General features: G+C 51.1%; 3 protein-coding genes across 3 annotated transcripts; 2 read left to right on the top strand and 1 right to left on the bottom strand.

Moving 5' to 3' along the window:
- Positions 1-1,857: 1,857 nt before the first annotated feature.
- On the bottom strand, positions 1,858-3,776 carry M431DRAFT_83935 (hypothetical protein; the record flags this gene model as incomplete). Its single annotated transcript, XM_024923370.1, has 4 exons — positions 1,858-2,246; positions 2,314-2,892; positions 2,956-3,188; positions 3,256-3,776. The coding sequence occupies 4 exons, from the start codon at positions 3,774-3,776 to the stop codon at positions 1,858-1,860; spliced, it is 1,722 nt and encodes a 573-aa protein (XP_024775242.1).
- A 1,405-nt stretch (positions 3,777-5,181) lies between these two features.
- Positions 5,182-5,928, top strand: M431DRAFT_83115 (hypothetical protein; the record flags this gene model as incomplete). Its single annotated transcript, XM_024923271.1, has 1 exon — positions 5,182-5,928. The coding sequence occupies one exon, from the start codon at positions 5,182-5,184 to the stop codon at positions 5,926-5,928; it is 747 nt and encodes a 248-aa protein (XP_024775241.1).
- A 1,851-nt stretch (positions 5,929-7,779) lies between these two features.
- Positions 7,780-9,509, top strand: M431DRAFT_530129 (hypothetical protein; the record flags this gene model as incomplete). The annotated part of the gene is given in 7 exon segments (XM_024920784.1): positions 7,780-8,257; positions 8,364-8,619; positions 8,668-8,671; positions 8,692-8,877; positions 8,920-9,080; positions 9,100-9,165; positions 9,301-9,509. The coding sequence occupies 7 exon segments, from the start codon at positions 7,946-7,948 to the stop codon at positions 9,507-9,509; spliced, it is 1,194 nt and encodes a 397-aa protein (XP_024775240.1). The 5' UTR covers positions 7,780-7,945.
- Between the last annotated feature and the right edge of the window lie 1,567 nt (positions 9,510-11,076).

Genomic DNA, 11,076 nt, shown 5'->3' with positions numbered 1-11,076 from the left:
CGTTGCCCTCCGCTATTGCATCACAGCGGGACATGGACTTACCGCATCAAGCATCGCTCTTGGGGGGGGTCTAGAGTGAGAAAGCCCTGAAAAAAAGTCCAAATCAAAACGGCACTCTATTACGCAGTAAAAATCCCAGCCGAGATGGAGAAAGAAAGGCAAAAAAAAAGAAACGAAAAAAGCCTCTTGCTTTTCCCGTTTCCATAGTTTTTATTTCCCTCTTTTTTTTCCTCCGATTTCCCGCTTTTCTTGAGCTTTTCCCCCCCGTTCTTTTGTCCTTGTTCAGCTGTCGGGCATTTTAGTTGGCCGAGAGAGCGCGTATCGTATCTCGACTGAATGCAGCTCACCTCACCTCACTACAAGGGTGCAAACCCCGCTCTATGCAATGCGCATATGCACGACCCCCTCCTCGGCACTTGGGCCCTGATTTTTGCCATTTTGCCATTCTGCGGACAAACAGGTCAGAGGGCCCTCGCCCGCCCACCATCTGATCTCTCGCTTTCTCTGCCTTTCAAATTAATATTGACGCATGGTGCAATTCCATCCCGTCTCCCACGTTTCACGATTGATTAATTAAGACTTATGTGAGATGGTGCCGTAAAAAGATGCGAATATAAAATACCGCACGTCCCACAATATCCTCCTCTGCTTCTTATTCTTCTTCTCACTTACACCGAATCCGTGCTGGTAAGAACACGAAGCATCCCGCCACATCTTCTCGATTATCACTCTCCTCCCCTCTCATAAAATCTTTTCTTTGCTCTATAGCAGTCAATGCCCTCCTCCAGGCGCATTGAATATGAACGTCTCTTCTCTCCTCTTAACGAGGGCGTTGTGGCTTTCATCTCTGCTCCTACTCTTAACCGTCTTAACCGTCTTACACAACATATAGCCTCACACAAATAGTGCAATTCACTCGCCAGACCTTATTAGCAACCCCGAAGCGCAACATCGTTCCCTCATACCCCTAGGTGCCAAGAAGTCATTCCACAAGCCACGAGTGCCTCGAGCCAGTCAAATACCTGCTCCCTATACCGGTGATATCCATGTCCAAGTGAACAGTGATCAATATAAGACTCAAAGCATCAAAATTTCTTCTCATTACACTGAACATCAATCCCCCTCAAACGTCTCAAAAATGTAGTGCCAATACTCACCTGCCACCGCCATAACACCATAACCATCCCTTCACCCTACAAAATCATATCCATCAATCCCTTCACCGCCCACATACCCAACATACATCGATCCACACAAGAACAGAAAAACCCCTCTCACAACCAAGACAACACAGCCCTACCACATGCACTCCATAAACAACCACAAAAAAACTCTCCATCCGATCCACACACCTAAATTCTCAGTTGCATACGCACAAAAAACCCTTGGCATCGTGACCCTGCACGTCATGTGGGGGGTGGGTTGGTGCACCCTGTCGGTATCTTCCGAGCCTCTCTATTGGGTCACAGACAAGGGACGTATGTCACAGACACTTACACGTATTAAAGAACTACAAAGACGATAAAAACATGGGCGCGCGCAAACATAGAATGGGACATTTTTCATGTGAGAAAGGAATGAATGACTAGGTAGTATTAGATAAGTATATATTGCCTATAGGAAAAAAGGGTATTTTTTTTAATATCTGTGAGGTTTGTAGCGTCCAACGATTTTGCTAAGCGTGCAAGGCATATAGCGAGTGGTATCATTCATCAACAAGACCGTATTGCAAACACCCTTCATATGCACGTGCAAGATTCATGAGCCTAAATAAAACAACAAGGGAAACCAAAAAAGCGAAAACCTCCTCCTCCTCCTCCTTCAACGCCATGACGCTTTACTAGGGGTGGTTTTGCCTTAAGGCTCAGGAGACTTGCGAGCAGCATCGGCATCGGCAGAGATCTTGGTGACGACCTCAGACTCGAAGCCGGGGCCGTTGGAGTCCCGGTGGTTGACGGCGTAGTCGTCCTCACCGCTGAGCTCTTCGAGGGTCTTGCGGGCAGTCTCGGGGATGAACCAGGTGGTGAAGCAGCCGAGAAGCATGAAGAGGGCGTAGATCTCGAGAACGTGGTCCATCCAGGGAGCAGTGTTGTCCTTGGTGGCGCCCTTGGTGCGGAGGGTAGCAATGGCACCCTGGCCGATGATGGAGCCGATCTTGCCGGAAGCGGCGGAGATACCGTGGGAGGTGGAACGGTAACGGGTGGGGAAGACCTCACCGGGGACGACGAAGGTGGTGGTGTTGGGGCCTGGTGGTGCACTCGTGTTAGTCTTTAATTCCTTGCATTGTCATGTAACGAGGGGGAAACTACTCACCAAAGTTGAAGAAGAACTGGGCCAGGACGTAGATGGCAAGGAGGCCGTTGGAGCCGATGTGGTTGTAGGCGAAACCCATGACGATGAAGAGGATGGTCAGAATGGCGAAACCACCCATCTGGATGGTCTTGCGGCCGAGAGTGTCAATGGTAGCGACGGAAACCCAGTATCCAGGGACGGCACCAGCAAGGACAATGACAATGTTGCCGACGGCAGTGTTGTACAGGAAGTGGTAGACATCGACGTTGTTCTTGGTGGAGTAGCCAATGACCTTGAGGATGGTGGCGTTGTTAAGGGAGAGGCCGTAGAAGGCGACGTCGAGGCAGAACCATGAACCAGCAGTTCCGAACAGGATGAGGAAGTTCTTGAGCTTGCCGTAGTGGCTGCAGAAGTCGCGGAAGCTGGCCTTGGGGACCTGGAGAGACTCCTGGGCAGCCTTGTTGGCGGTGATGCGGGCAATCTCGTCGGGGTGGCCCTCGCGCTTGCCGGTCATGTAAGCCTTGACATCATCGCCGGCCTGCTCGACATCACGGGCAATGTCGAAGGTGTAACGGGGAGTTTCGGGAATGGTCAGACGGTCTGTAGTTGGATTACCCAGTTAGGAGACGATACATTATGCCAATGGTTGTCAATGGCACTTACAGTAGAGGGCAATGCAGGCGGGGACGGCACCGAAGCCGATCAGGGTACGCCACATCTTGTCAACAGCCAGCTGGCAGACACCAGTGCAGGTGGCAGTGGTGGCGGCAGAAGACAATGAGCCCTTGAAGCCGAGAGTGACGAAAAGCATGATGAGGGCAGCAGTGAACTGGCCGAGACCCTGCATAGCAAAGACGGCGCTCATCATGGCACCACGCCACTTGGTGGAGGCGAACCTGTAGTAGCGATTCGCATTAGTCAACCACTCCAGTGAAGCAAGCGATGAGATTCAGAGATACTTACTCAGATGTGATAATGGAAGACAGGGGGTAGTCACCACCGATACCGATGCCCATAATAACACGCCAGAAGATGATGAGACCGATAACGTCGCAGGCAGGAGAACCGCTGGTCAGGGCCTGACCGATGGTAGCGAAGATGATGACAATAAGTTCCAGACCGTACATGCGCTTACGACCGACCAAATCGGCAGCGATACCAAATCCAACCTGTCCAATGACAGTTCCGGCAGAGGTGGCGAGCTTGATGGCACTGTCGGAGGAGGTGGGCATCTGGCCGACTCCTGGGAAGTAGACGATACCCAGCATAACGGTCAACATGGAGGCAGTGAAGATGTCGTATGAGTCTGTGAAGAAACCAACACCGGCAACGACAATGGCGCGGACATGGTACCAGCCAAAGGGAGCCTTGTCGATCTCGGCGAGGGCCAGACGACGACGCTCGTTGAGATCCTGGACGTGGAGGAAATCATTGTTGTAGTTGTGGTAGGCACTGTTGCCTCCGGCGGTCTTACCGAACGCCATGGTAAAAAAAAAGGGGGCTGTTGTTTTTTTGTAACAGAAGAAGAAGAAAAAAGTGTAATGAGAGACAACAACACAAGCTCTATATCAACTCTCCTCCAAAGAGAAGAGGAAAAGACAAGGGGGTTCTTCAACGCCTGTGGTTGAGAAGCAAGAGAAGGGGAGGGGAGGGAACAGGCCAAGCAATTGCCAGGGACAGGCCCATGGGAGTTATATACAGACCAGGAGCACAACGATTTCACGTCTCAAACCCAAGGAGAATTAATTTTAATCATCTTCAGGCACCTTAGCCCATCGTGGATCGAGCTCCTCGGAGGCTTTTCCCAGCCAAGACGACCGAGGGTCTGAATAGTCTAGTCTGCCCTCTCGGAGCGGGCCAAACCGATGATAGAAAACGCGAATGCAGCCACAGACGGAGATGGAAGGGCAGAGGATCAGGCACTCCGACGCTATCTAGACGAGGCTATTGGCCACAGATGCCTGTCCGGGCTGTTGATGGAAAAGCCTAGAGCATGCTGACCCGAGTTTTGTTGTTGTGGAGGATCGACCAATGAGGGGCCGCGATGCCACCACGTTGTCTCGATCAACCCATCAGATACGGGGAACGCATCTCTCCACTTCTCGCATCTGCATATGCTTGAAATTTAGATGCGTCTGCGCAGCCTTCTTCCGGGAAGTCAAAAAGGAAGCCAAGGGTCCTGGCTATGACGGCAATCGACTCGCGGCTTGGCACGTCTCTGCTGAGGCCATTGGAATGCCTTGAGGTGCAGCAGCTGAGCTTCGACGATGCGCCATTCGCCTTGTCTCGAGGCCATTCTGCAGTATCGTTCTAGTTTCGAGACCGAAACTGAGTGAGGCGGGTGGAGCCGGTCGGTTGCCTGTTTGGGACACCGATGATTCGGATCGGACCCATGGTCTATTCGCCTTATCCACCTCGCCTTGAAGCTTGGAAGCCTCTCCGCGCATGAGCTTGCCTGCATCGTCCCACGTGCTCGCCCCAGCGCTGCTGAATCCCTATCAAATTCTGCCTTCGATTCAGTTCAAGATAGTGCTGAATCCACGTATCCACGCTGCCTGAAAGCCACTTTCTTCTCGAGCAACTGCTGATCAGTTCCAAATTCACTCATGTACGCCACCTGCATCGTCGCCTGCAGCCTGTAAGCCATGGCTTGCCCCCGGCTTCGTTGAGCAGCTTATTTTCAAGGTTGATTTTTTATTTTTGAGCCTGTTTTCGTCTCTCTTTTGCCTATTTTTGCATCGCGTGAGCCCGACGAGAAGAAAAATCGGTTCATCCCAGCATCCGCACTTCTCAGTCGCTAGCACCGGCCAGGGTTCAGGATCTAAATTTTTTTTTTGTCAGCTTCTGCTATCAAGGTTCAACATGTCACTCACAACACACACGCAAACCATGGCAGACAAGCCCCAGAACGACAACCACAACGCCGACGATGCGCTCGCCGACACTCCGGCGCTCTCCTACAGAGTGGTCACGCGAGACCAGGAGAAGCAGGATGCGCTGCACCTAGTTGCTGACAGCATCGCACAGCAGCGCCAAACCGCCTCTGCCGCCATCATCTTCAACCCGCTCTGCATCGCGGGGTTGTTCGCCATGTGTGCTGGTGCATACCACCAATACCAGCATGCAGGCGTCGGTACCCTCATGACAATGATTTGTGGTTCCATTATCCTGTATCTGTCGTTCGTTCGATTCTATACGTCAGGTTATATTCAGCGAGCCGAGGAGTTTCGATGGAAAGACTTCATCACTGGCCCTGACGGCAAGCAAGACACCGTCATCGCAGCCGTCTATGGTGACAACATCATCGGCACTGTTGTGCTGAGGCTGGAGGGAGAGGAAATAAACAAGAAGAAGAAGGACGTTGTGCAGCCCAGCACGGTTGGTCGAGGCATCATCCGCGCCTGGACCACCAAGATGCGATACCGAGGAAAGGGAATCGGTTCGGATCTGCTGCACTACGCGGTTCAGACGACAACCCGTGCGTTTGGCCCAACTGCCAGCGTCGAATTCGATCCCAACCACCCAAACAGCAAACACCCCATTCCCGACATGTTTCTCAGAACATTCAAGAAGCGCCAACAAAGGGCAGACAAGGCGCTGAGACAAGCGTTGAACCACCAAGGAAAACCGAGATAACGGTTGCATATACAGGCATCATGTAAATTAGTAGTACAATACAATAATAATAGTAATGACAACCAAACATGAAATCTCTAAATTCTGGATGAAAGAGGCAATGACGAAACGCTGTGAATCGTCACACTTGTTTATGTACAGCCTCATGGCAACCCTGAAGATTCCAGTACGGGAATTACTCGTACGATCCGCACAAAAAATTGGCGTTAAATCCGTATAGCATGTAGCACCACCTGCCAGTCCAGCAATTGGCAATTGAGCATGCGACAGTCCGTTGGGCGACAGAGCTATGTCGGCCAAGACACTTGGCGATGAAGAAATCTTTGCTTGGCAGTGGAGAAAATCGATGGCATCTGCTAGCAACACTAAGGCAGTCTATTGTCCGTGCTTGAGTTGGAAGAAAAAAATTCTTTTCTTTTCTGGCGTCGGAGTATCCCGTTGTTCGTGTTCTAGACAAACTATTGGAGTTTTCAAAGGGTCTTTCGGTGTCTTGAACCGTGATACTAAAAAGACAGTCAGTGGCGAGAGTGAGTAGCTGCAACCAAGAGAGGCCAGGACCCGAGCACGTGGGAAAGGGACGGTGGCCAATATTGAATCGCCGGCTGAGACCCGTCCGGTAGAATGGCGACGGGCGCTGAGAGGGTCTTTTGGTTTGTCTCCATCTGACAACGGTAGCTCACGCACGTGGGTGACTGGATCGTGTCTCGAAAGCTGGCTTTACTGGTACTCCACACCAACCCTCTCCCAGGACGCGCAACTATCGACGGTGACCAACGAGCGCATGAGCTGATGAGATTTTCTTTGGCTTCCTTTCTTCTTCTTTTTTGGAGTAAACGAAAAATAGCTCCGAATCCCACATCGTGTGTGCAAAGACGACTTTCGGACATTGGGAATGTGTTGGTGCTGACCTTTCGGATATTGGACAGAAGTTGGGTGCTAATGCGCTCATCTGCTGTTCATACGCCAATCTCAATTATGGTGCAAACCGCCGTGGTATCAACTCGTCTCGTCTCTCAAGAGCCCGGTTTCACCATCGCTTTCACAATCGCTTTCACACAGCCAACAGGATTCAGAAGCAACGCTGTGAAGCGGCCCCGGATTCAAACAAGGAAGGTCTGTACATAGATAAGATTCACTGAGTTTCACCATGTACGCGTACTCGTATGCCTCGTAGCGAGCACCTGCACCATGTAGCACTCGGTAAAGTACGTGCAGATGAGAGTTCCACTAGAGATATCTTGGTAAAAGATCCGAAGCGGGTTCTCGTCTCACTTCCAGTAGTAATACATAAGGAGGCGTTCCCGCTCTCCTCACAGAAATACGGCCACTTGTTCTCACGACGGCTCTCGGGGGCAGGTCCTCGGAAACCAGCTACGGCGAAAATCTCGGCTCCCCAGGCCCCCCCATCTCTTGTAACTTATTCATGTTGCTTATTAGTGCCCCAAGGTCTGGTTGTCTCGACTCGACTCGAGCTTTTTACTCATTAGCAGCAATGCCGTAGCTTGCCGTTCTTCATGGGTGGGTAGGTATTAGCTTTGGTAATGCGGTAATTGAATTGAGGATACCGTAGAGCAGTGACGGAAAATTTTGACAGAAGTGGCGCAAAAAGAGCGGCAAATTCTCCCACTAGAACATTGGCGTCCGCGCAGCCAGAGTATGCCCTGAGTAGCCCGTGATCTGGCGTTTTGGTTACGTTTGGCGTGAACTGTGCTGCGCTTAAACCATGGCTGTCCACTTGTGTGTCGGCGAGACTGGTTTGGCCGCGTGGCTGCTGAGTTTTTGGAATGACAGAATTCTAAGCCATCAATGTCATTCTACACGAGCCTTGGTTGTTACAGCTGGTCCAACCGAGCCGAAGAAGGCAGAGAGGGGAGAGAAGAGAGGGCGAGAGGAGCGGCCGTAGTGTACAAAGCCCCCTATAAACCGAGTGATTTCTGCAACAGACATACAGATAGAGGTTAGCCATGACGATTTGGAAGCAGGGGAGGCAGCTCTTTAAGTCGTTCAAGATGCGGTGATGCTTGGTCTCAACATGAATGCTACCACAAATGCCAAGCATTTTGCTCGGGGCCGTCCGTTTCTCTGGTTGCTGCATTTGTCGCTCATCCTGTTGTATGGTGCCTGTGATAGGCGGAGCTGGCAGCACTACCCAAGTCGACGACGCAAATTAGCGGCCGCTAAATATTCGCTGCCGAACGTTGGTGTTCCGCTTTTGGAGTGTGGTTTAGGGCTGGAACGCTGTAGTCTGTGCCCTCAGATGCCATGTGGAGTTGTTCGAAGCAAGGTTGAGGATTCGTTGCTCTCTCTCTGGCTGTGGTTGTCCCTACGGGTAATTGCACACGGCAGATGATTGATCACTTGTCACGCCGCTGTAACCGAGCACAGGTGCAGGCAGGTATTCGGTACGGGTCATCATACAGTACGCGTCTGTCCAGGCAGAAAGAGGGGAGGCAAGATTCTCCCTCATACAGGCGACAGGCGACAAGCGACAACAGCAGCCCGTAGGGGGGTCGTGCGTGTTCCTAGATGCCAAGGCTCGCTTTGTGATAAGCTCATGGCAAAATATGGGGAGTCAATTGACTGCCATTCCGGATAAGGCGAGGCGTGGCAGCGATCCGGTTCGACATGGGAGGATCCAGAGCATGGAAGTGGCACGAGCCAACGCTGAAGGATGCCATCATGCTGCTGCCGGTATGCAATAACCCGGGCGTAATATGCATCTATGCACTATGGCTCCAGCCCCGTGCGTAACGGTCCATCCAGTGCGGACTCTGTCGAGTCGACACGGTGCATCCACGCTCGCCAAAGGTCGCGGGTACACGGCCAGGATTCTGACGGACATGGCTTAGGGCTGCAAGAAGAGCGGGCAAGCTTCGACCAGCCGGTCCCCCGACCTGGCGGTTCCGTCGCTCTACCACTTTTCCGCAGTGATAACGTGCGTGGTGATGCGTGAGAGAAGTGCGCAGGACTACTGTATGTATGTACGTGTAGCAATAGTATCGTCGTATTTACTCAATATTACCAATTCATCCGTGTGTGTGATCCGGGCATGAAGCGGTCAGCCATGCAGAAGCTGGTGCATGCATTGATATCAGTTCATCCCACAGCACAGCATAGAGCATACAACACAACACAGCATAGCACAGCGGTGTGTGTGTGTTCCCGTGTTAGTGAACACCTGGAACTCTCCATTCCTACATACAATCATCAATGCTTGGCACACAATTACACGTATAAGTGAGTGTCTAGACTACACACTACATACCAAGAGATCAACGGAACGGGAACGGGCTCCGCTGAGGGAACAGCTAGTAGTCAAAAAAACTTCCATTCAATTACGAAATACGAAACAACAGCAATGACTACTATTAGCTTTGCCCAACTCTGGCTTTAATGGTCAAAATAGCATGGACTGGTCTAGACACGGTGAATCCAGCCCTTCACCGCAACAACAAGCAACAACAAAAAGACCACAAAGCACAGCCATCCCTGGCTCCAAACCCAAATGCCTCATACTGCCACAGGCAGAGGGAGGCCTCTCGCCAGTTCCAGATGCACGCAAACCGGCAGCTGTGACGTAGGATGACGATGCGGCCTGGTCGAATCCAGCTTGGCTCTGCGCATGGCCCGAGAGCCTCAAGCCCTTCGTTTTGCTTGTTTCAGTCCCGAGGGTTGCAAAGGCCATGCCCGGCCCCATGCCGCTCGCCAATCACAGCCCCCGTATATATGCATCTGGCAAGTTGTTCACTCCCTCTGCCGATCCCCATACTCCCGGCTCCTTGCTCCGTGTTTAGTGCCGTCCTAAAAGGAAAAAATGGCAAAAATTCCCACCTCAGCACGCCCCAGGTGCCTCCAACGTATATCGCTCATAGCCACCGCTCTCACCAGGTTCGTCCGCGATACTTCATCTCTGTTATGGAGAGACAACACCAGGGCTAATATCGCGCCCGCTGGGGTGCCCATGCCCGAGATGCAGCCCGGGATAGAAAATAATCATGGCAGGACTTTTTCTCACGCTTCCTCTCACTGTTGCCGCTGCATCAATCAATTGCCTCCTTCACTCCCCTCAACAATGTCCATTCACAAGCCCTAGCCCCGGGATGGATCCAAAGCCGCGGTATGGCACGGCTTTAGTATCGAGAGCCACCTCATTCTCATTGTTGCACCGCATGTGATGCTGTTCTACTTCCTAGAAGGGTATATCCGCATTCGCACCAAAAAGAGCCGGGCAAAATCAAAGGCTTCTCCATCCTACGTCAGCCGTGTAGTCGCCTCCTCCTTTTCCCTCTCCTCCCCCCTTTTATCCCAATGTCATGATCATAGGCAGAGGTATTATTTTGTCATTCCAAGTTGTGCCTTACTTGGACAGTATTTCTTTCCAAGCGCGTTAGCCCTATTTGCACTCTTCTAGCTGCCCGTAAACAACCTGCTGAAGTTAATGCATACCCAATCATCCTAAAGGGGGGTGTGCCCCCTAATGTCCGTGTTGCTTTATTGTATCTTTACTTGCAAGTTACAATACCACCGCTATTGGCATAAACTCAGCTCAAAGCTTTCAACTGTTCCATATAAGCCGCAAGTTTGAGAAGGGCTTGCCCTAAGTCAATAAGTCAGGACGAATCCCCATACCCTTCTTCGTACAGCAAGCCCTAGGTCGTTGCCTTTGGATCACTGGCTTTGTTGTTTTCTCAATTCCTCATCAACTGTCTCCAAAAATGCCTCTGTACATTCACTTGCAATCACGGCTCTTCACATCAAAGAAATAAGTTGATGAAAGGGTCGATTGCCTCTTCATCATTGTTCATTCGATTCCGACAAGAAAAGGGGTAATGGTACTATCACACACTCAACTCTACCAAAGAAAGTCCTGCATCGGCGCAGATCTAGTTCACCATCCTCCGTTCTCCTTCCGCTAATTTAATCCTTGATTGGATTTAACTTTAGAAAACATAAATTCCGGGCTTCCTTCACGTCGAAAGGTTTCTCGGAGACTACCGATACTATTACCTACCGCTTCTTAGTGTTCAACACGATGTATTCGACACGATACAAATTTCGGACGAACAGTTATACACATTCTATAAGGAAAGCAAAGGTATCTTTTAAGGAGAACCCTGAGCAGATTTACTGAACAGCATTCCTCTGTGA

The sequence above is a fragment of the Trichoderma harzianum genome, assembly GCF_003025095.1.
Source record: "Trichoderma harzianum CBS 226.95 unplaced genomic scaffold M431scaffold_5, whole genome shotgun sequence".
Classification (NCBI taxonomy): domain Eukaryota; kingdom Fungi; phylum Ascomycota; class Sordariomycetes; order Hypocreales; family Hypocreaceae; genus Trichoderma; species Trichoderma harzianum.
This window is presented reverse-complemented; position numbering and strand designations above follow the sequence as displayed.